The sequence below is a fragment of the Saccopteryx leptura genome, chromosome 6 (assembly GCF_036850995.1).
Source record: "Saccopteryx leptura isolate mSacLep1 chromosome 6, mSacLep1_pri_phased_curated, whole genome shotgun sequence".
NCBI lineage: Eukaryota > Metazoa > Chordata > Mammalia > Chiroptera > Emballonuridae > Saccopteryx > Saccopteryx leptura.
In genome coordinates this window covers 191,802,257-191,826,027 of record NC_089508.1, presented here as the reverse complement: position 1 = coordinate 191,826,027, position 23,771 = coordinate 191,802,257, and the positions used below count along the sequence as shown (strand labels likewise).

Genomic DNA, 23,771 nt, shown 5'->3' with positions numbered 1-23,771 from the left:
TTCCAGGTTGATGTCCTATCCACTATGCCACCACAGGCCAGGCTTGGTCATTTTTGGAAATATGTATTCCAAATCTTCCAGATGATGAAGCTCACCCCGTGGGCTAACATAATTTCTCTTTCTTCCTCCTCCATTACTTGTAATAGGATCTTCCATCCACAGTGGGCCAGGATACCATTTATTAGCATCAAACTCGAGGATGTCGGGGGTCAGGGGACTTAAATATGATTTAATCTAGCCATCTGGTGACTGAGAACTGTTTGTTAGGTAATGACCACAGGGCTCTGAGGGAAACAAGAGGACTCTCTTGTGACAGTCCATGACGGTTGGTGCTAGTCTGCGATGGCTTCTTCACTAGCCAGGGAGCCTCCCTGTTCATTTCTAGGCTTAAAGCATTTATGGAGTGTTGACGTTGATGAAAATCTAAATGTTGTGCAGGTGTCAGAAGTTAACATATTTAGAACCATAGTATTTAGTTGCCTAACCTGTGTGGCCCAGTGGATCAAGTGTTGACCTGGAATGTTGAGGTCACAGGTTCAAAACCCCAGGCTTGCCTGGTCAAGGCACATACGAGTTGATGCTTTCCGCTCCTCCCCCCACCCCCTCCTTTCTCTCTTTTCTCTTTCTAAAATCAATAAATAAAATCTTAAAAAAGAAACTACAGTTAACATTTAGATGTTAATGAGTGAAAAAATAAGAAAGAAATAACACTTTTTTTTTTAATTTTAGGTCCTTATGTTATGGCCAGTGTTGCAACAAAAATTTTTCAAGAACTGGTGGAAGGTGTATTTTACATACATAACATGGGAATTGTGCACAGAGACTTGAAGGTAAGTGGAGAAGACGAAGCTGTTGAAAGCTTCTTATCTGGGGTGACTTGGTGTCAGTTCCTTGAATTAAATGCAGTTAGGTCCCTACTGCATTTACTTAGAAGGGTATTCATTACTTTCATGTAAATCATTGTTTTATAGGTCCAGAATGTGAAAACTTTAGATTGAATTTAAAGTAGTAAACTTTGGACATTCGAATATTCTGTTTCTTCTTTAGGTAGTAAATGTACTCTGAGTACTACTGTAATTGATAATAGTGTATTTAATGCTGACATATATTCATCTATTATTTCAAACTTAGAGGTGAAAATTTGTTTCTATAATTATCTTAATGGAAATATAACAGGAAATTTTGTTTTGTTGTTTTCAGAATCTAATGACTTTATATTTTTATCCATAAAACCATCAAGAAAAAAAAGTATATCTATTTCTTTGGCTGAGAGTTTTAAATTAATTTGCTAACATTTTGGGCAAAAAGTAAATTATGGAAAAGGCATTTAAAAGAATATTTAGTTAACATGCAAATGATTTTATTTTTTGAAGAGTTTAAGAACCAGTAGTTTGTACATTAAGGATTTTCTGGGTATGTGTCTAGCCAGAAACTGTGATTGGAGTTACTGAGGTGGGTAGCACTGTGACACTCTGAGGTCTAATCTCAAGAGGCAAGCCAGGTCACAATGCCCGTATACAGAACTCCACACCCTCTCCGGGAGAAGGCTTTTCACGTGTTGCTTGTACTTCTCACCATAAATACTTCTGATGTTTCTTTTACAGATATCTTCTAGGGATAGGGGGGTTTGAGACAGCTTTATTAGGGATTCCCTTAAGAGATGGAATTCTGGTAGCATGATTGCTTCAGGTAGAATTCCCTGGTTATTCGTCAGTCTCAACGGGTAAGAGCGGCAGAGCAACTTGGCAAGAAGCGCTGTGTCTCTGATGTTGGAACTTCGCTGGAGGTACATGTGTATGGGAGATTCCCCGTTTCTTGTCAAGATGTTCATGTTGGCTTCAAATTCTAGCAGGAGATTGATGACTGTCGCTCTGCCTGCGAAACACGCCTCGTGGATAGCTGTGTGGCCTTTGTGGTCCTGGGCGTTGACTTGGGCTCCGTGAGTCAGCAGCAGATGGATACAGCTCAGCCCCGCTGCCAGCACTCGGCCCGCTTTGCTGGTCACAGTGTCCACCGCCAGCTTCAGGGCTGTGGTCCCCGTGGAAGGGATAGCGCAGTTGACGTTTGCTCCACAGGTGATGAGTGTCTCCATCATCTCCTCGTTCAGTACTTTTGCAGCCATGTGCAGGGGCGTCATGCTGGATTCATTCATTGCATTGACCTGGGCACCGTTTTTGGCTAAAATGGAGACAGCTGGGTAGGTCCCGAATCTTACAGCCAGGTGGAGGGGTAAGTGCTGGTGTCTGTTGCCCACCTTAGCGTTCACTTGTGCTCCGTGCTCACACAGAATGCGGAGACACGTCAGGGCACTGTTCTGAATGTCTGTCATGAGCATCTGGATGCTGGTGAGGGTCCCTGGCTTTGCCAGCACAGCAGAGATGATTGGCCAGTGCAGTAGTACCAGGTGCAGCGTCGTGAGGCCCAGTGTGTTCCTGGAATAGGGAGTGGGCACTGGTTACACCAGGGTCACAGGAATAGCTACGTGGAGAATTAGTGCTGAACAAGGCGACATTTATTATAAGTAATCCCCCTTAATTAGTTTGAAGAAGTATTTCTAAACCTGCATTGCTGTTGAATTTTTCAGGATGTCACAGTGTTTTGGGGGGGTATGGGGTGATGTGTGTCAGTGTAAGGAGGGCTCAGCTGCCTCTGGCAGCTTGTTTTTACTCTGTTATCCCTGCGAGGGCTGTGGCCTCGCTAAGGCTGTGTCTCAGTTATTTTATACCCGAGCTCCTCACAGTGCTGAACTGAGTTAGCAGCCAGTCAGAAAAATACTTTCTCTTTCTTTCTTTCTCTTTCTCTTTCTTTCTTTCTGAGAAAAAGAGACAGAAAGGGAGAAAGACTCATACTTTTGGCACCTTAGTTGTCCAGTGATTGCTTTTTTTTTTTTTTTTTTACAGGGATAGAGAGAGAGAGAGAGAGGGAGGGAGGGAGGGAGGGATATATAGGGACAGACAGGAACAGAGAGAGATGAGAAGCATCAATCATCAGTTTTTCGTTGTGACACCTTAGTTGTTCATTGATTTCTTTCTCATATGTGCCTTGACCGTGGACCTTCAGCAGGCTGAGTAACCTCTTGCTCGAGCCAGCGACCTTGGGTCTAAGCTGGTGAGCTTTTTGCTCAAGTCAGATGAGCCCACGCTCAAGCTGGCGACCTCGGGGTCTTGAACCTGGGTCCTCCACATCCCAGTCCGACACTCTATCCACTGCGCCACCACCTGGTCAGGCCAGTGATTGCTCTCATATGTGCCTTGACTAGGGGGCTCTAGCTGAGTCAGTGAACCCTTGCTCAAGCCAGCAACCATGCGGTCATTTCGATGATCCCACATTCAAGGCAATGACCCCGTGCTCAAGCTGGCGACCTCGGGGTTTCCTAAGTGTCCCAGGTTGTCACTCCACCTACTGTGACACCACCAGGTCAGGCCATTCAGTAAAATTATGTGGACCTGAGTGTGATGTGGTGTTGCCGTAGAAGTGGGCCTCAGAGGGCCAGCACTCCTGTGGACTCAGGGGCTCTGCGCCTGCTCCTGTGCCGGACACTTTTCCTCGTGTGTAGGTGGGGCAGGTGATGGGGTGACTCTGGGGACCCACAGTCAGTCTGTGGTTAGCGAAGTCTGTCCATCTTCATTCCCGCTTCTGCCCAGGCGGAGTGTGTGTTTTACAGCCTGGCCCTCGTCAACTCCTTTCCTGAAATCTCTCAGGGTTCCCTCCAAGGTTCCTTTGTTTTGTCTGAGAAAGGGGAAGGATTATTATGCACATCTGACTGCTCACTGCATTTAGAGAGTGGTTTTCAGTTCACATGTATTGATTCAGTGGGAGGCTCTGGGCGAGGGCTCTAGTGAAACAGCCGGCAGTCCCACCCCCAGGCCTCACGGTGTAGCGTGGGAGACAAACCTAGATCAATGTGCAGGTGGCAGAGTGCTAGAGGAACTGTTCCGGGGATGGCCTATGGCTGAGAGGTGGGAAGCATGGGACCCCCAGAGGAGCTCTGTAGAACTCTGGTGAGTCCTCGAAAAACTGTGAGAGACCTGCCAGGCTGGTGGGCTGCTCGGAGTGGAGGGTCAGGTCAGGTGGGCTCGACTGGAGCGCGGTAAGGATTTGGGGTTATCTTTAACGTGGGGGGAAGAAGTTCTGTTATTTCTCTACCATGTGTTCTTCCATTCATTCAGGTGGTATTGGCACTTACTAAAGTGTCAGGCATTGGTTTAGGTGGTGCAGATGTACTGATGAGCAAGAGAAACTTCTCTTTCATGAAGTGGGCCTTCTAATGGAGGGTGATAAAAAGAAAATCAGTTATCTGTTTACATTTTCCATATCTGACAGGTTTTTAAACTCCCCGAGTGCTGGGAGTAGGACTTAAAGCCGCTTCCACAGCACCACTGCTGGGTGCTCAGTGCTCAGGACAGGCTGGTTTGTGCTTCACATTTCCCCACTTTATCAGAGTATCTCGTCTAATCAGTAAAGAAGTCGGTTCATTCAAAACATAACTCCTAGTCCACAGCTTCTGAAGAATGCATGAGTCCAGACATGACTGGGAAAACTAACATCTAAATCACACATATTTTTTTTTGCACCATTTTAAAAAAACATTTAGTTTAGAAAGAGAGAGAGAGAGAACGAGAGAGAGAAAGAGGAGAGGAGCAGGAGGCATCTCCCATATGTGCCTTGACCGGACAAGCCCAGGGTTTCGAACCAGCGACCTCAGCATTCCAGGTCGACGCATTATCCCCTGCGCCACCACAGGTCAGGCACATACATTCATATAGAGAAATGGTCGCCTGTTGAGTTACTTACCTTACTTCTGGGTCAGCACCATGCTCTAACAAACACTGCAAACTTTCTGCCCTTCCGTATTCAGCTGCCAGGTGAATGGGGATGATGAGCTGGGTCTGTTTCGGGGGAAAATAGCAGAGTATGTTACAAGTAGACTGTGGAGTGGGAAGTAACAGTGGTGGTGTTGGCTCACCACTGCAGAGGAAGTGCAAGTGGTCTGCATGTCTCGGTTCAGTATTCTTCTGGTATGTGCACTGAAATTTTCCTTTTCTTCTGCCTGTTCCGAATGACCCAAAGCCAGTGAATTTCATATTATAAAGTTTGTGTGTTAAATAAAGGCAAATTTACCAAGGCAACAGAAATAACCCAGAGGTTTTTTTTTTAAATTTTCCCATTGATTTGAAAGAGGAAGGAGGGGAAAGAGAGAGAGAGAGGAAAAAGCATCAACTCGTTGCACTTAGTTGTGTACTCATCGATTCCTTCTTGTACGTGCCCTGACCAGGATTGAACCTGTGACTTTGGTGTGCCAGGATGATCTATCCACGATGGCACCTGGCCTGGGCAAAAAGGTTGATTTTTAAAAAGATTTTATTGCCCTGGCTGGATAGCGCAGTTGATTAGATCATCATCTTGAAACACAGAGTTTGCTGGTTGATCCCCGGTCAGGGCACATACAGCAACAGCTTGATATTCCTGTCTCTCTCGCTCTCTTCCTCTCTAAAATCAATAAAAATAAACATTTAAAAAATGAAAAGGATTTTATTTAGTCTCCTGGCCAGGTGGTTCTGCAGTGGATAGAGCATTGGCCTGGGATGCTGAGGACCCAGGTTCGAAACCCTGGGTTGCCACCTTGAGTGCGGCCTCATACAACTTGAGTGTGGGGTTACCAGCTTGAACATGAGATCATAGACATGACCTCATGGTTGCTGGCTTGAAGCCCAAGGTTGCTGGCTTGAGCAGGGGGTCACTGGCTCTGCTGGAAGCCCCTCCTCCCACATCAAGGCACATAAAAGGAAACAATCAATGAACAACTAAGGTGCCACAATGGAGAATTGATGCTTCTCATCTCTCTCCCTTCCTGTCTGTCCTTGTCAGTCTATCTGTCTGTCTCTCTCTCTAATAAAAAACAGTTTTATTTACTGATTTTATGGTGGAGGGGGAGCGAGAAGTGTCAACTCATAGTTGCTTCACGTTAGTTGTTCATTGGTTGCTTGTTGTATGTGCCTTGACCGGACAGGCCTAGGGTTTTGAACAGGTGACCTTAGCATCCGAAGTCGACCATCTATCCCCTGTGCCACCACAGGCCAGGTGAATGTTGATTCTTTTAAAGAGCTCATAGTGTAAAATTAATAGCAATTGCTATTAAGCCACTTAGTCTTTATATTAACCTACAGAGTGATTGACAAGTAGGTTTTTTCTTTTTATTTATTTATTTTTTATTTTTTTATTTTTTTGTATTTTTCTGAAGCTGGAAACGGGGAGAGTCAGTCAAACAGATTCCCGCATGCGCCCGACCGGGATCCACCCGGCACGCCCACCAGGGGCCACGCTCTGCCCACCAGGGGGCGATGCTCTGCCCCTCCGAGGCCTCGCTCTGCCGCGACCAGACCCATTCTAGCTCCTGGGGCAGAGGCCAAGGAGCCATCCCCAGCGCCCGGGCCATCTTTGCTCCAATGGAGCCTCGGCTGCGGGAGGGGAAGAGAGAGACAGAGAGGAAGGAGGGGGGGTGGAGAAGCAAATGAGCGCTTCTCCTATGTGCCCTGGCCGGGAATCAAACCGGGGTTCCCCGCACGCCAGGCCGACGCTCTACCACTGAACCAACTGGCCAGGGCCAGGTTTTTTCTTTTTAATTGATTGATTTTAGAGAGATAGAGAGGAAGCGGCGGGGGGGGGGGGGGAGAGAAAGAAGCATTTCTTTGTTTAGTATGTGCTTTGACTGGGGATCGAACCTATGTCCTTGGTGTTTCAGGACGATACTCTCACTGACTCAGCTAACTGGCCAGGGTCAGTTTTGTGTTTTTTAGTTTTGCCAAAGTCATAGTATCAGTAGTAGAACCTCTACTTTCAGGGTTTCAGAGATAATGCGCAAATGTTCTATGACTAGCAGCGCAGGTTATGCCGGTTCTTCAAATATATATATTTAAGTAGTGGTTTTACCACATGGCTACAAGATAAGAGGGCAGGGTACAGGAGAGGATCGCTTTTTTTTTTTTTTAAGACTTTATTCATTTTAGAGAGGAGAGAAGGAAGAGAGAGAGAGAGAGAGAGAAGAGGGGAAGAACAGGAAGCATCAACTCCCATATGTGCCTTGACCAGGTAATCCCAGGGTTTTGAACCGGCGACCTCAGCATTTCCAGGTCGATGCTTTATCCACTGCGCCACCACAGGTCAGGCCGAGGATCGCTTTTGAAAATAATTATGAATGAAATAATCGCCCTGGCCGGATGGCTCAGTTGGTTGGAGCATCGTCCTGAAGCGCAGAGGTTGCTGGTTCAGTCCCCGGTCAGGGCACATACAGGAGCAGATCTATGTTCCTGTCTTTCCCCCCCTTCCTTTCTTGCTAAAATCAGTAAGTAAAAATTCTAAAAGAACGTTATAATTACTGTATAAATATTTAGAAAATGGAAACGTATATTTAAAAATGGGAAGAAATAATTCCATTACACAGACATCTAGTCATTGGTGTGTTTGAGAGGATGATGTTAATGTCGCTCTGACCAGGCACGCTCTGGGGGATGTCACCCTGCTGGGATGTGGAGTGTCCGGGGACGTGCAGTCCCACTCGGGCACAGTGAGGGTCACCAGGAGGTTCACTGAGTTCACAAGAACTCCGTGGTGTTCCTTTTGAAGCATCACCTGACTCTTTTTTTCTAAAAACGATGGAGCAGAAAAGGGTACCTGGGTTAGAGGCCGTCTTAGATTGGTGGAGGTGCGTCGGATCTTCAGGGGCTGATTGACGGGGTGGCGGCGCAGCAGTGCCTGGATGGTCATGCAGTCCTCTTTCATTATGGCTTTGTAGAACTTGCTGTGGAGCTCTGCAGATGAGCCCGAGCCCTTGTCCTTGTCCGGTGACGTGGCCCCATCAGGGTCTGGCTCCCCTCTGCTTCTCTTGACGGTGTTTCCCATGAGAAACTCTTAAGAGCGAGAACTTCAGAGGTCAGGGAAAACTTGTTACGGAATTGGTCAGTGTCAGTGTCTTTATGATTCCTTCAGTTCTGTTCTAGAACCATTCTAGAATTGTTGAGAACCATATCCGTGAACACGATGTATTTTTATTAGAGCCAAACTTTTTCAAACTTTGGTCCTATACCATATGGTGTCAAGTATAAGCACTGTTTTAGGACTTGACTTGATCACAAAAACATCCAAATTGTCATCTTACATGTAAGAGTCTATTTTCTCTTTCCATTCAGCTATGGATAAAGAAAACTAATAAAGCTAAAACAGATTTATACATTAAAGTAAAACTTGACTTTTAACCTAAATATTTAATTTTAGTGACCCCTCCCCCACACAGGTGCCGTGTGTCACTGGTGCAGGAGTAGTTTCATTGGGGGCTGTTTGGGGGCTGTGTCTGTGGTGGTTTCTTATATAGAGCTGAGGCACAGGGGTCTCAAACTCGCGGCCCGCCGAACAATTTTGTGCGGCCCGCAGACTAATCCACGAAGTTCAAAATATTTTGGATAAAATTAAGTAAGCCTAGGGGCCTACTTGTATTTGCCGAACAGCTGTGATCTTGCTCTGCGGCCCACATGCTGAGTTGAGTTTGAGACCCCTGGCTGAAGGTGTGTCTTTATAGTGGGACCTAGTCGTTTCCAACCCTGGTTAACAGGATTGCCTGGGAGCTTTAAAAAATAAAAATTTTTGGCCCTGGCCGGTTGGCTCAGCGGTAGAGCGTCGGCCTGGCGTGCGGGGGACCCGGGTTTGATTCCCGGCCAGGGCACATAGGAGAAGCGCCCATTTGCTTCTCCACCCCCGCCCCCTCCTTCCTCTCTGTCTCTCTCTTCCCCTCCCGCAGCCAAGGCTCCATTGGAGCAAAGATGGCCCGGGCGCTGGGGATGGCTCCTTGGCCTCTGCCCCAGGCGCTAGAGTGGCTCTGGTCGCGGCAGAGTGATGCCCCGGAGGGGCAGAGCATCGCCCCCTGGTGGGCAGAGCGTCGCCCCTGGTGGGCGTGCTGGGTGGATCCCGGTCGGGCGCATGCGGGAGTCTGTCTGACTGTCTCTCCCTGTTTCCAGCTTCAGAAAAATACAAAAAAAATAAATAAATAAAAAATAAAAAATAAAAATTTTTCATGAAAGAAAATTGAAGTTTGACTTGGACAATTTTTAAAAGCTTTTTGGATGATTCTGGTGTCCAGTTAAGTTTGGGGAGCACTTGTGTGCAAGCATGCTCTACATTAGTGGTTCTCAAACTTGGAATGCCCCAGGAATTTTGATTATATTGGTTTGTAGAATGATGTGGACATTGAGGTTTTTTGTTTTGTTTTGTTTTAAAGCTCCCTGGTAACTATAATGTACAGACAATTTTAAGGGCCACTGCTCTGATTTTTAAAAATTAATTTATTGATTTGAGGGGGGGGGAAGAGAGAAACATCGATTTGTTGTTCCACTTATTTATGGATTCATTGGTTGATTCTTGTTTGTGCCCTGACTGGGGATCAAACCTGTAACCTTGGCGTGTTGGGGCGACATTCTCACCAACTGAGTTAGTTACCTGGCCAGGGCCCACTCTTCTGATTTTTAAGTTTTTTTTTTTTTTTCTTTCTGAAGCTGGAAACGGGGAGAGACAGTCAGACAGACTCCCGCATGCACCTGACCCGGATCCACCCGGCACGCCCACCAGGGGGCGATGCTCTGCCCTCCGGGGCGTCGCCCGTTGCGACCAGAGCCACTCCAGCGCCTGGGGCAGAGGCCAAGGAGCCATCCCCAGCGCCCTTGCCATCCTTGCTCCAATGGAGCCTCGCCGCGGGAGGGGAGGAGAGAGACAGAGAGGAAGGAGAGGGGGAGGGGTGGAGAGGCAAATGGGCGCCTCTCCTGTGTGCCCTGGCCAGGAATCAAACCCAGGACTTCTGCACGCCAGGCCGACGCTCTACCACTGAGTCAACCGGCCAGGGCCTGATTTTTAAGTTTTGAGGGGCTACTTGGTCTTGAGCTGAAAACTCTTTAATATCAACATATTTCTATGATTTGTTTTTGAAACAGCAAGGAGCTAACTTGTTTTGTTTGTTTATAGCCCAGAAATATTTTTCTTCATGGCCCCGATCAGCAAGTGAAAATAGGAGACTTCGGTCTGGCCTGCACAGACATCATACACAAGAACACAGACTGGACTAGTAGGAATGGAAAGAGTAAGTGTTTGAGGGTTGTTCTTAATTTCCTTTTTTGCATTAAAATAAGATAACATTTAAAGAGAATTATGAAGATTTAATAGCAAAGGTAAGAGATACAGACAAAGGTACCTGTTGTTCCCTTGGCAGCTACAGTGCCCTACTCAGGGCTGGTGTTCTTTATTTGTTTTGGTTTTTTTTGTTTGTTTGTTTTGTATTTTTCTGAAGTTGGAAACGGGGAGGCAGTCAGACTCCCACATGTGCCCTACCGGGATCCACCCGGCACACCCACCAGGGGACGATGCTCTGCCCATCTAGGGTGTCGCTCTGTTGCAACCAGAGCCATTCTAGCGCCTGAGGCAGAGGCCAAGGAGCCATCCCCAGCGCCCGGGCCATCTTTGCTTCAATGGAGCCTTGGCTGCGGGAGGGGAAGAGAGAGACAGAGAGGAAGGAGGGGGGGAGGAGGGGAGAAGCAGATAGGCGCTTCTCCTGTGTGCCCTGGCCGGGAATCAAACCCGGGACTCCTGCACGCCAGGCCGACGCTCTACCACTGAGCCAACCGGCCAGGGCCTAGAGCTGGTGTTCTTTAATGTGTTAATACTATAGTGTTTAATATATGGCTTTTCAAATTATAGGAACACCAACACATACTTCCAGAGTGGGGACTTGTCTGTACGCGTCACCCGAACAGCTGGAAGGATCTGAGTATGATGCCAAGGTAGTGTTTCCTACTTCTTCCCCTTTTACTGGACTAACTCAGAGTCTTAAGTTCCAACACAGAGGTGTTTTTGTAGATAACAGTTCCGTAGATTATTATGTCAAATGGTCAAAATAGGGACTCACTTTGCCAGTGAGCGTGACTGCATTGCTTTTTAAGCTCCTTGACTATTTCTAAACCCGAGGGTATAAGAAACTGTTTGGAAATGAGCTTTCCCCTCAGAATGAATGTGCCTATTCACTTCAGGTGCTAGAATTCACAGAAGCCTATTTTCAGTCTCTCAGTCTTTCGTTTTCAGACTTAAATATTGCTAAGTAGTGCTCCAGGGCGGTGTGCACTCCAGTCCCTTTAATCACCTTGTTTCTGGGAGGCATACTAAATAAGTTCTTTTTTCAAAATAAAAGCCTAGGCAATTTTCTTCCTTTTAATGAATCCTTAACTTTTTTGTGACTGGGGAAGAGCTGTCAGGAAACTGGCAGGACCGCGCCTGAATCCCTCTGTAGTCAGACCTTCCTAAAGGAGAAGCGGCACAGGTTTTCTGCCGAGCTCGTTAGAGTTGACGGAGACTGCTTACCTAGAGCACAGGGGAGGTGGGCCTGGAGGAGGCCCGGGACACGTGTGACCCGCTGGGGCTGGCCCCGGGCAGGAGCTCATGCCTGTATTTGCTGTGCCACGCCCCGGTCTTCAAGGCGTGGAGTTGAATGTGTGGTAGAGACTGCTGTGGCAATGGCATCGTCCCTGGCCATCGGATGAGCCCACTCTGCTCCTTTGTTGGAGAGACCACGCAGTGTCCCCTAGAAACCCCCTCGCGAGAGGGAGGCGCACCGACACAGGTCTGCTGTGCTCGCTTTGTGTCTCATCACTGAATTCCCCCCCCCTCTTCCAGTCCGACATGTACAGCTTGGGGGTGATCCTGCTGGAGCTCTTCCAGCCATTTGGAACAGAGATGGAGCGGGCCCAGGTTCTAACAGGTCTGAGAGCTGGTCGGACACCCGAGTCCCTCGGGAAAAAGTATCCCCTGCAAGCCAAGTGTATCCAGCAGTTAACCAGACGGAACGCGTCCCAGAGGCCGTCTGCGGTGCAGCTGCTGCAGAGCGAACTGTTCCAGAATTCCGGAAGTGTACGTATAGTTTTGTTTGGTTTTTGTAGTGCTGGGGAAAATGGGTGGCTTAGAATTTGTTTAAATTGTGACTCCTATCTCATGAAGAACAGTAGAGCTTAGAATAAGATTTGTGGAAAGAAAATATTTGAACCCATTCTAACTGCCGGCTCTGAAAACTGCAACAAAAGGCCCCAGTTTCTAGCCTCATCTTGCTTGGCCGAAAGGCTTTAGTTTTCCTTTCCAACTATGGTGAATGTTTCAGAAATGATTGTAACGTGCCTACTAATGGAAAGGGACACACACCGAAGGCACAAGACAAAAGACAGCAGGGATTTTGGGGAGCGGGGCAGGGGTGGCAGAGACCGCCTGAGCCAGCGTGCTGTGGTGTGGTGTGGCCCCAGGCAGCCTGACCCCTTCCTCCCTCCTGACACGTTGCAGTGCTTGCACAGTCTCCAGTCTGCAGATACCAGCAACGTGACTCCTCCGTTCTGTTCCTTGAGGAACTTTCTAAGAGTTAAAAGCTTGACTGAAAGATTTGTCCACAGATCCTGTAGTAGCACTTTGCTACTCATTGTGTGGTCCTCAGACCAGCAGCATCAGCATTTTCTGGGGACTTACTAGAAATGCAGGATCTGGCCCTGGCTCAGTGGATAGAAGGTCAGCCCAGCGTACGGATGTCCCAGGTTCAATCCCCGGTCAGGGCACACAGAAGAAATGACCATCTGCTTCTCTCCCCCTTCTTCTCCTCCTTCTCCTTCCCCTTCTCTCCCCCTTCTCCCCCTGTTCCCCTTACTGCAGCCCGTGGCTCGATTGGTTCGAGCGTGGCCCAGGCGCTAATAGCTTGGTTGGTCCAAGGGCGTCAGCTTTAGGCACTAAATATAGTGGTACTCTAGCGAGCCAGGTACTGTTGCTGGGGAAATCCTAGTTGGGGCACATGCCGGAGTCTGCCTATCTCCCTACCTCCCCCTTTTAAAAAAAAAAGCCGGATCTTGGGCTCCACCCAGACCTAAGTCAGATCTGCCTTTACGAGACCCCCAGTGATTAAGTACAGCCTGACACTGCATGAGTGCAGCGGTTCTCAGACTCTCTCCAGACTAACAGCATTAAGTCACTGGAACCTGATAGGATTCTCAGGCACTCCCTTTACCGTAAAATCGGGGGTGGGGGTGGGGGGGAGGAGGTAGAAGGGCAGTTATCTGAGCTTTAATAGTCCCTTGAAGTTATTCCAGTGCCCACTAATTGGGGAATCTCTTGCAGTAACTTAATTTATCTCTTCTATTTAAGGCTTATTAATTTTCAAGTGTAACAGTTTTTACTAGCTTGAATAATAAACAGTAGGTCGAGTGCTCTTCTGTGTCTGAAACAAGGGCAGATGTGGTTATTAAATGATCTCAGATGGAAGGCATCCTCTAACTCCCAGTTAAGGTAGCTATTAGAGACCAGTTATTTGGTATTTATGGTGTGGATTTCTCCTGTCTCACAGATTTAAAAAAAAATAACCTCTATATACCTGTTTGTGTAAAGGCAGGCAGTCCTTGCTCTGCATGGTCGAGTAAGACTGTAAAAATGACTGTAATAACCAGTGGGGAAAGTTGATTATTCCATGACCTTAAAAACGTTTATCGGGCTCTGGCTGGGTGGCTCGGTTGGGTAGAGCATTGTCATGATATACAAAGGTTGTGGGTTTGATCCCCAGTCACGGAAAATACAGGAACAGAGTGATGTTTCTATCACTCCCTCTCTTTCTCTCTAAAATCAATAAGCAAAAAATTTTAAATTGTTTATTTATCAAAGCATTAAAACTCTTGTCAATTACAGATGTGTATGGAAATGAGGGGAAAAAAGAAAAAAATTAAAATTGCTCTTGCCAGATGACTCAGGTGGTTAGAGCTTCGTTTGCGAAGTGCAAAGGATGTTGGCTTAATTCCTGGACAGGGCACACATAGGAACAGATGGATGTTCCTGTCTCTCTCTCCTTTCTTCTCTCGAAAATCAATAAAGAAACCCCCCTAAAACCTGAAACTAAACTAATATTTAGTGCAATATAATTGAGAATGTTTCCAGAGTAGTTTGAACAGTGCCTGCCTTCACCTTGTTCCGAAACTTAGGGCGGGGGTAAGCGTTTCTTTAATGCCCTGGTGAATTAAGCTCCTTCCTAAGTTAGCTTCCAGCATCATCTCTCTTGCACTTTCAGTGTTGTGAAGTATCTCCGAGAGTTCCTTCAATATGAAGTTTCTGCTGGTGTCACCTATCTGGGACAGCACCACTGTTCTCCTCCCTTTGTTGACAGGTCCCTTGACTTGGTCCCGTGGCTGCAGCTGCCTACCTCGTCTGTCTAGCAGGATCAGCTGTTTCCTCTGTGACACCTTCAAGTCAATTGGGTTCTCACTCCCAGCATTACTTTTTAAAATTTTTTTGTATTTTTCTTAAGTGAGAAGTGGGGAGGCAGACTCCCACATGCGCCCAACCGGGATCTACCCTGCATGCTGATTGGGGGGTGATGCTCTGCCCATCTGGGGCATTGCTCCATTGCAACCAGAGCCATTCTAGTGCCTGAGGTGGAGGCCACGGAGCCGTCCTCAGCGCCCGGGCCAACTTTGCTCCAATGGAGCCTTGGCTGCGGGAGGGGAAGAGAGAGACAGAGAGGAAGGAGAGGGGGATAGGTGGAGAAGCAGATGGACGCTTCTCCTGTGTGCCCTGGCCGGGAATCGAACCTGGGACTTCCACATGCCGGCGGACCGGCTTTGGCTTCCTAGCATTACTTTTCATGAGGTTGCTGCACTTCCATCTTTGTCGTTTCCTCTTTCAGTTGTCCTTTTTTTTTTTAATGTCATTTGGGTCTATCACTGGAGATGGAGGCAGCACGGCTACACACATGGCGTGTGTGTGAACTAACAGGGGCACTGGGACTAACTGACCAACTTACACACATGGCGTGTGTGTGAACTAACAGGGGCACTGGGACTAACTGACCAACTTACACACATGGCGTGTGTGTGAACTAACAGGGGCACTGGGACTAACTGACCAACTTACACACATGGCGTGTGTGTGAACTAACAGGGGCACTGGGACTAACCAACCAACTTCCAGTGACGACTGGTCCAGACCAGGATGCATATCCATTTAAAAAAAAAATTACTGATTTTAGAGAAACCTTGATTTATTGGTCCACTTATTTATGTATTATCTTTTTTTTTTTTTAATTTGTTGATTCTTGTATGTTCTGTGATGGGGATTGAACCCGCAACCTTGGCATATCGGGAGGGTGCTCTAACCGAGTGCGCTGTCAGGCCAGGACTGTTCTTTAGCGTTTACAATAGCATCGCAGTAACTGACACATGAACCACGTTGCTGGATGGCTGGCCTCATTTCACCAAACTGATCACTGGGATCCATGTATGCATGGGGCTGTGCAAAAGTGAGGCACTTTGTATTTTAAAGGAAATAAATAAAACCCATTTTAATGGAGCTTAAATTTTCTTATTTCAGGTTAATCTCCCCCTGCAGATGAAGATAGTAGAGCAAGAAAAAGAAATTGAAGAACTAAAGAAGCAACTGAGACTCCTTTCTCAGGACAAAAGGGCTAAGGATGACATGAAAAATGGGGGTGTTCCTGTCTAGCTGACTTTGGCTCTAGAAATGTGAACACGAACTTCACCTCTTTAAGCTAAAGTCAACTGGAACGTAGTTTTGATCTTTCTTAGGGTATTGATGGTGTAATACTTAGTTGTAGTCAGTAAGCTTGTATATGACTTACTGTGGTTGTGAAAATATCCCCAACTGCTTTTTCCTTAAGTAGCTCTTTCCTGATCTAGCATTCTGAATTTGATACTCTAAACCAGCGGTTCTCAACCTGTGGGTCGCGACCCTGGCGGGGGTCGAACGACCAAAACACAGGGGTCGCCTAAAGCCATCAGAAAATATGTATTTTCCGTTCAACCCCCGCCGGGGTCGCGACCCACAGGTTGAGAACCGCTGCTCTAAACTAAACCTATTGTGCTCTCCCTGAATCTCTTAAGATGACTGTCTCGTCTCTCAGACTAAGTTTAGACATCGTCCTGTATTCTTTTGAATTCCACCTGTTGACCACCAAATCTCCGCTGCAGACAAGCTGGACTAGTGGTGGCTTTGATAGCTGCCATTTTTCTGACCCTTTAACGGCTGCTGGGTAACTGCCGGAAGCTGCTACTGCCTCAGTTCACGCCCTGGCATAAAAGCCTCTGCTGCCTCCAGGATAAAATTTCAACTTCTTAGCAGCGTTCATTGTCCGGCCCACTTCTGTTGTCATTGCCTTCACCTTGGCATCATGATGCCCTTTCAAAGCTCTGGACCTCTTGCCCTGAAATGATCTCAAAGCAGCTCTGATGCCAGTGTCCCTGCACTATTCCCACCGTCTTCTCCACAGCACCTGACTCCTACATTCCTCAGGGGCAATATATGTTCACCTCTGAACCCAAAAGGAGCCTGCCTCATAGCTGGCAGCTATCATGGTATATTGCACATGATGTTGCCCTAAATTTTAAATAAAATGAAAACCACAAATTATATGGTGCTTTTATTGATACTCGGCAAATGGCTTAAATACAGACTCTGATTTTAGTGCAGTCCCTTTACCAAGAACAGGCATGAAACGGCACCGTTCTTACAATCTAAACCCTTTAAAACCAGCTCCCAAGATTCACTTGAGGAGAGTGAGAGCATTGCTGAAAGGGGCCAGGTTCTCACAGGCCCTCAGCCACTTCTGAACGTTGGCCGGCATGGGCACACTGCTGCCGCCTCCCATCTGCTGGATCACAGACCAGAGCACGATGTCAGCCACGGTGAGTTCGTTCCCCACAAGCCAGGGGCTCTTCCCAAGAGCAGAATTCATGGAGCAAAACACGGCAGCTTTTTCTTTATTGCTTCCTTCTTTTAACTGAAACATAGCTGTGTCTACCCAGCGATCTATGAGGGTTAGATTGACTGCATTATGCTTCTGGCCAAACAGAGAGAACAAGAAACGTGCAATGTTCCCCTCTCCTTCAATGGGACACATCTTCTGGACGCTGAACTTCATCTGAGTCTTTGGCACTGAAAGAAAAACACCCCATGTGACGTCAACAGGAGCAGCACCTGCAGCAAGTACGTGAGGGTGCGGGGAGGGGATTCACTCACCATGAACTGGTGGCAAGGAAAGTGTTTTGAAAAAGAATACCACATTTTTAGGTGTAATATCCAAGAATGAAGACTATATGTTAAGAAAGTAACCATGTTGGTCCTTGATTACGACAGTTTTCAAGCTAGAAGGGACCTCAGACTGAGCATCTACTCCAACCCGTGTCTATGGATTTGCAGGATGAGGACTGGAAACCAGGAGACCCCTCTGCCCGGTCAGACACTGCACCCTCCCAGTCCGTTCTTGTGCAGCTGAGGGATGAATGACATTAACTCACTTCCCTCTATAACTGTAACCAGGGGAGGCATTCTTCAGTGGGATAAAGAAAAAACGATACTCTATCCTTTATGGCCATTTGAAAATAGAAACATCAGTGTCCCCATAATGATATGTTTTGGAATGTGACGGCAAGGTGGCTATGACAGCTGCTACTCCCCTGCTCTGGCTAGTTAGGGTCTCCCCCTATAACTGTGCTGTCCCTCAGAGACCCTGAGCCTCTCGGAGGATGGAGGACGTTTTTGGCTCGGGATTCATCTGTGCTCTTACAGAGTCTGAGCCAACAGCACATGGCGGAAGAGTCCGTACAGCTGAAGAACGTTGCCGTCCTATTCCCTGCTGCCTCTTACTCAAATCACGGTGCACATTTCATTCCATAGGAAGGGAGTCAAACTTGGTTGGTCCCCTCTACTTACCATTCTTCCAAATTAGAGTAAAACCCAACTGGTATTCGTGACGGGGCTGATTTTTAGTCTGCTCGCCAAAGCACCTGAGAAGATTTTCGGGCACGTTCTTGACTGCTGAGTGCGTGTGAACGGTGGACAGGACCTTGTAGTGGCTGCAGAGCAGCTGGTGCAGCACAAGCAGGGAGAGCGGAGGCGAGGCAGGGTCTGCGTTGATCACTATGTCCTTCAGAGCCCCGTAGTCCTGGGGAGAAAACCCAAACACAGCCAGCGATAGTAACAGCAATCTGAGTGTGTGTACTTGTGCCAGGAGCTATTCTTAGAAACTACAGCCCACGAAGAACGTGCTACCATTATCCCACCTCACAGCTGAAAAAATGAGTCCTGGGAGATGAGTGACTTATCTAGGGTCACTCAGCTCAGTGAGAAGTGACCTAAAGTGATGCCAGCCCCTCTGCCCCTACACTGCTGGCTCCTGACAAAAAGTTGACTACTCTCAAATTAGTAAAACAGGCCCTGGCCAGTTGGCTCAGCGGTAGAGCGTCAGCCTGGTGTGCGGGGGACCCGGGTTCGATTCCCGGCCAGGGCACATAGGAGAAGCCCCCATTTGCTTCTCCACCCCCCCCCTCCTTCCTCTCTGTCTCTCTCTTCCCCTCCCGCAGCCAAGGCTCCATTGGAGCAAAGATGGCCCAGGCGCTGGGGATGGCTCCTTGGCCTCTGCCCCAGGCGCTAGAGTGGCTCTGGTTGCGGCAGAGCGACGCCCCTGGTGGGCGTGCCAGGTGGATCCCGGTTGGGCGCATGCGGGAGTCTGTCTGACTGTCTCTTCCTGTTTCCAGCTTCAGAAAAATACAAAAAATAAAAATAAAAAATTAGTAAAACAGTGTGTTAGGAGTGACACTTCTATTTGTCTCTAAACAGAAACAAATCGCATGCAGTCATAGTTGGCCTTCTGCACCTCTAGATTCAACCAACTGGGGCTTGAAAACTGTTTTTGATGTGTGGTTCGGAATCTGCAGATGCGGCAGGCCCACTATATGCCTTGTTCTATATCATTTTTTGTAAAGGACTTGAGCATTCATGAATTTTGGAATCCAAGGAGGATTGTGAAACAAGTCCCCCATGGATGTCGAGGGATGACTATATACTCCATTTACCATATCTTTCTAACATGACCATCTGACAGTATCTAGTTTCTACATCAAGTTGTGTTTGTGTTCTATGTCAGTGAGGACTTTTGAAAAAGGATGTTGGCTCAAAATACCATTGATGATAGGAGGTGGGAGAGTCAAAACAATTAGGTGTTAAAGTGCAAAAATATCTTGCCTTTTTAGATGCAGGCTTTATTTTTATACACTCACTGTAATTAGGAATAAACTCATAGAACACATGAAGGCCAAACTCCCTGGCTCTCTGGACATAGCCTACTACAAATCTGCCCTCTGGTCTTGTGCTCCTGACTGACACCCTTCACTTGAGCTATGATGAATGCTTTGCAGCTGTCACTGTGCCTTCTGAGACATGTGCTATGAGGAGCCTTCCCAGCACCCCGAGACTAGCACAGCTGTGCATGGTCACTAACTCATAAACTAGACTGGCTCCCTGCAGGCCCGGCTGGGTCTCACTGGTGCCTCTGCACGCAAGCATGCACTGGGTTTTAAAGGGACATGTGCGTGGAGGTACCAAGGTTTCCAAAAACAGCCTTGGGCCAGACACTGTAATACCGCCTCCATTTTTCAGATCCATTTCTGTCACCAATTCTAGAGGAGGGTATTGCCAGAGAAGATTCTTTTGCACCCTCCAACAAATAATGCTTGCAATAAGACATTCTGGCTTTGCTTGTTAGAGTACACCCTAAATTAGCTGAAGATTGTAGATTGGTCCATACAAGTGGCTGGTACAGACTGGTGGGATTTCTGTGTCTGTGCAGCTAGAGCCCTGAAACCCAGGCTACTGGGAAGCCCTAAGCAGATGGTGTAGGATCTGTTTCTCTAAGGCCCAGGCTGATAGAATGCGGCCTGCGATGGGGAGGAGCTTTACTTCGATTCCCTTCTCTGCCTGGGAGCCTCTGCTCTTCTGCACTGGGTCTGAGAAGCCAGGAAGCGGCTTTAGACTTGGCTTCGCCTTCACTCCTAGTTCACGAACCTGCCTGTGCAAAGGTGCTATCACGTAGGGGAGAAAAAGAACGTGTTCTTTGTCTTTGTGCCACCTCTGAGAACTAGCAAGTCAAGGCTTCTTCATTCATGAGCACAATCTTCTGGCACTAACAACCTCGCACGTTGATGCAGCTTTAAATGAACTCACCTTTCCAAGTACTGAATTTAAGTCCAGTGCACTGGTGGATAATGCAGTGGGCTCCTGGGCTTTGATTATATTGGATACGTCCAAGTCCGCATCTGGCGTCTGAATCATCTTGGAGAGGCCATCGACTACAGCTTTCAGTTCATACAGACGTTTTAAAATATTATCTTGGTGGGACTCAAGAGCTTGAAGAGATGGGTCCGACTCTCCCTAAGCAAACCAACACCAGCGTGTTCATTTCCCCTAACAGCAAAGCGGTCTGCTTCATGTCATCACTTGTCTTCTACTGAGTTCCAGACTCATCCAACCTCCCACCTTTTAAAAGGCATAAAAACAAAGTAGCACAGTCACCTCATTACACTTGACTGAAGGCCACTTTGAAATTGTATGACTCGAATTTCTGGTAATTCAGTCTAAGAACAGGATACAAAAAGAATACAATTGTTCTTCATACCAAAACACTGCCTAAATAGGAAAAGGTAGTGGTAGGGGTGTGAAAATGTAACTCAAATAATAATAGAAGGAAATATAGTGGTACCTTGAGATACGAAAGAACCAACATACGAAGTTGTGTGTTTTTTTGTTTGTTTGTTGTTTTTTTTTAAGATACGAGCTGCTACTTGGCCCATATTTTTGTTTGAGATCCGAGTGAAATTCTGAGATACGAGTTGTGTTTTTTTGTGGTTTCATTTTAAGAAAAGAAAGTGCAGTTTTAGTTTGCATGTCCACAGTGCCTACATCCCTTCCTCTCTCCCTCCCCCTCTGCCATTCACCTCTGTTAGCTGCACTTGTCTGTCTCCAATGTAAGAATATAGTACTATATAACACTTTTTTTCTTTTCATATATTTTGTTATGCATTGGTAATGTATACATGTGTGTTTCTTAATAAAAAAAGTATTTTTTTCATAATTTAGGATGGTTTGGGGATGTTTCACAGGGCTAGAACGGATTAAACCTATTTCAGTTATTTTAAATGGGAGAAATTTGATAATATGAGTTGACTGACTTATAAGCTCGGTTACAACAGAACGAATTAAATTCGTATCTCAAGGTACCACCGTAGAGAGCACACATAGGTTTAAAAAAAGTGTCTTTTGGCTTGGAAGTCTGTCATGGAGGTCAATCAATTCCCCTCATCATTCATTCCCAGGGCAGTCCTGGCACTCTCACGTTAGAATCATCTAGAACTTTTTCACTGCTGATATGTAGCACTTTATAAATATGGAATGCTTACATTTTTCATTCATTGAATCTCTGCATCTTTCTTGCCTGGTATAATGACTGGTATACATTAAGTTACCAATGTTTATAATAGATCTCAAGTCAATATAGATCTACATTATAAAATAATATCAAGAAATCTCCCAATACAGTCACATCATACAACCTATTTCCAGATTCATGAGACTTTATACTCGACAGTCCACTTTGAGTTGAGAAAATAAAACACGAACAAAATGCTGACAATTAGAACAGTCAAGACTACAGCAATGACCCTGAGTTTATTTTAAATATGTACTCATGATACAAGGTGAGAGTAGGAGTACTAGCTCACATATATGCGCTAAATTTAATGTTCTTGGGAACATTTTTCCTCCCTTAGTCACTCCTAACAATGCCCTTTCCTGCTGATCCAGTTCATCACTAGGTGCTGTCAATTTTCTGGAATTTACTTGTTTCTACGCATGTCTGCATCCACTAGTGCTGCCCAATTCCAAGACGCTGTTTTTTCACCTGGCCTGCTTCCACTGGTCGCCTTGCACCCATTCTGGTCTACTCCTCTAATCCACCCATAGATGGCAGCTAGAGAGATGAAAACAAATGCAGATCCTGTCACCTCCTCCTTGGCGCTAACCTCCTAGGCTTAAAAAGCAAATCCCTTAACTGGGCTTGTTATATATCATTTGTCCTCTGGCTGCCTCCTCTCAGGTAATTCTCCCCTGCTCTGCTTCTAGCCATACAGTCCTTCGCATTCCTAAAACACACCATGCTGCCAGTGACCACAGGACTTTTAATCATCCTGTTCCCTCCATCTGCACCTTTCTCCCATCTTCTCCTGTTTGCTTAACTCCTTTACCTTAGAGCTGAATCAGCACCTTCCAACCTCTCCTTGCCTGCTGCTCTTGTTTAATATAAAACAGCAAAATAGAAGATGACTGACTTTTGGGTGAAACAAAGAACAGTAAAGAGTCCACTGTGCCATTTAAACAGGTGCTGACCAGAAATAAGTATGGATGCCCGGTGAGTGCTACTACATGTGCAACAGCCTCATGTTATTCAAAGACGGTCTTCCGGTGTAGTATTTCATGCCATCTCTTAACCAGCCTGTATCTGTGTATTGCTTATGCACAATCTTATTCATTTCTACTAATGGCAGTAGGGTCCCTGCTGAGTCAGGGTGAAGAAGCACTACATGGTGCAAAAGCCGTCAATACATTTAAACACTCGAATGAGGAACCGGGCCTGTGATTGAAAGCCCCAGCTCAGCGGGATCTAACACCTTGATCTGAGGAATGAGGAAATGCTCAAATCTGCTTTACCTATTAGCCTTTTAATGTAGGTCTGTTTTTTCCTTTGTTCAGACTAGACTGCGACTTGGCATATTGTGTTTCTCATTTGTTTCACGTATAATTAGAAGTTTATTCTTTGTGTTGCTCTCTTCATGCTGGATTTCTAATGATCTGTCTATCCACACTGCCATCATCTGCTACAGAAGAGGAACTGTGTGAGTTCTAAGATAGAGGCATTTGGATCCACTGCTGGTGACAGCATAGATGAGCATAACCGCTTTGGAAAGCAATTTATCTAGTACTTGAGTTGAAGACAGACCTGCCCGCCGAGTTAGCAATTCCATCCCTAGTAAAGATCCTATGCCTGCTCGTTCACAAAAACATTCACTACAGAATGAAGCAGCTCACAACGGAAAACCAGCCGACATCCGTGAGCAGTGGAAAGGGCAAACTGTGGGGTGCCTGTCCTGTGTTGGGACAGCAGACTGCAAGAGGGCGAATACTTCATCATTTCATGTAGCAGGGCGAGTCCCGAAATATCTAGAAGCGCCAGCCAAATACAAGACACAGACTGTATGCTTCCATCACAGCAAGACTACATTGTTTAGGGATGCATCCTTAGGTAACTAAGACATGATCAAGGAAATCGGGCCATTCGGGGTAGTTTAGGTGGGGCACTGACAACGTGTGTTAACCTGGGTGGTGGTGACACTAGAGTTCGCATTCTTCTTAAAACGGGCATTTACGTGCTATTCCCTTTTCTGTGGATAAAATTTCCGAATAAAAAAGTTTAGCCATAAACGGAAAATGAAGAGAGAGACACGACCGTAGCCCTACCCACCAACCCCACCGGCCAGGCCTCGGCGCCTGCGTATTGGGCGGGAGGGAGGCCTTGGCGCCTGCGCACACCTACCTGCACGTAATTCGCGTTCCGCGTTGGGCTGCTGATCCTGCTGTGCACGTTGGGGAGCCGGTACATGCAGGTGGGAAGCTCTACACGGAGAGGGGCAGCGCCCCCGTGATAGGGCTTTACCTGGTACATCGGCATCGTGGGAACCACACGAGGGAAGGTAGCGGGTGAGGGACACCAACGCCCCCAAACCGTCCAAGACCGCCACGAATGACAGCCACTCCTTTCTGACCCGGCGGCCGGCGTTCGGGGAAGTGCCTGCTGCAATTCGTGTGCTCTAGTTGGCCGCAGGGTC

General features: G+C 46.9%; 3 protein-coding genes across 6 annotated transcripts in view; 1 reads left to right on the top strand and 2 right to left on the bottom strand.

Annotated features, from left to right (window-relative positions):
- Positions 1-16,467, top strand: part of EIF2AK1 (eukaryotic translation initiation factor 2 alpha kinase 1) — a 38,896-nt gene extending 22,429 nt beyond the window's left edge. Inside the window, exons 11-15 of the mRNA XM_066342314.1 lie at positions 730-830; positions 10,006-10,120; positions 10,735-10,817; positions 11,704-11,937; positions 15,412-16,467. Coding sequence (XP_066198411.1) covers positions 730-830; positions 10,006-10,120; positions 10,735-10,817; positions 11,704-11,937; positions 15,412-15,543 — 665 coding nt within the window. The 3' untranslated portion in view covers positions 15,544-16,467. The remainder of the gene's footprint in view (positions 1-729; positions 831-10,005; positions 10,121-10,734; positions 10,818-11,703; positions 11,938-15,411) is intronic.
- On the bottom strand, positions 1,445-7,946 carry ANKRD61 (ankyrin repeat domain 61). Its single transcript, XM_066341803.1, has 3 exons — positions 7,672-7,946; positions 4,795-4,889; positions 1,445-2,432 (listed from the first exon to the last, which is right to left on the bottom strand). The coding sequence occupies exons 1-3, from the start codon at positions 7,897-7,899 to the stop codon at positions 1,445-1,447; spliced, it is 1,311 nt and encodes a 436-aa protein (XP_066197900.1). The 5' UTR covers positions 7,900-7,946.
- AIMP2 (aminoacyl tRNA synthetase complex interacting multifunctional protein 2) lies at positions 15,722-23,743 on the bottom strand. 4 transcript variants are annotated; one of them, XM_066342322.1, is made up of 4 exons: positions 23,480-23,741; positions 20,059-20,265; positions 17,770-18,001; positions 15,722-16,992 (listed from the first exon to the last, which is right to left on the bottom strand). In XM_066342322.1, the coding sequence occupies exons 1-4, from the start codon at positions 23,612-23,614 to the stop codon at positions 16,601-16,603; spliced, it is 966 nt and encodes a 321-aa protein (XP_066198419.1). In that variant the 5' UTR covers positions 23,615-23,741; the 3' UTR covers positions 15,722-16,600. The 4 variants fall into 4 exon arrangements, with proteins under 4 accessions (XP_066198419.1, XP_066198420.1, XP_066198422.1 ...); XM_066342323.1 differs by having other exon boundaries at positions 23,600-23,741; XM_066342325.1 differs by having other exon boundaries at positions 20,059-20,370; positions 23,600-23,717.
- Positions 23,744-23,771: the final 28 nt, after the last annotated feature.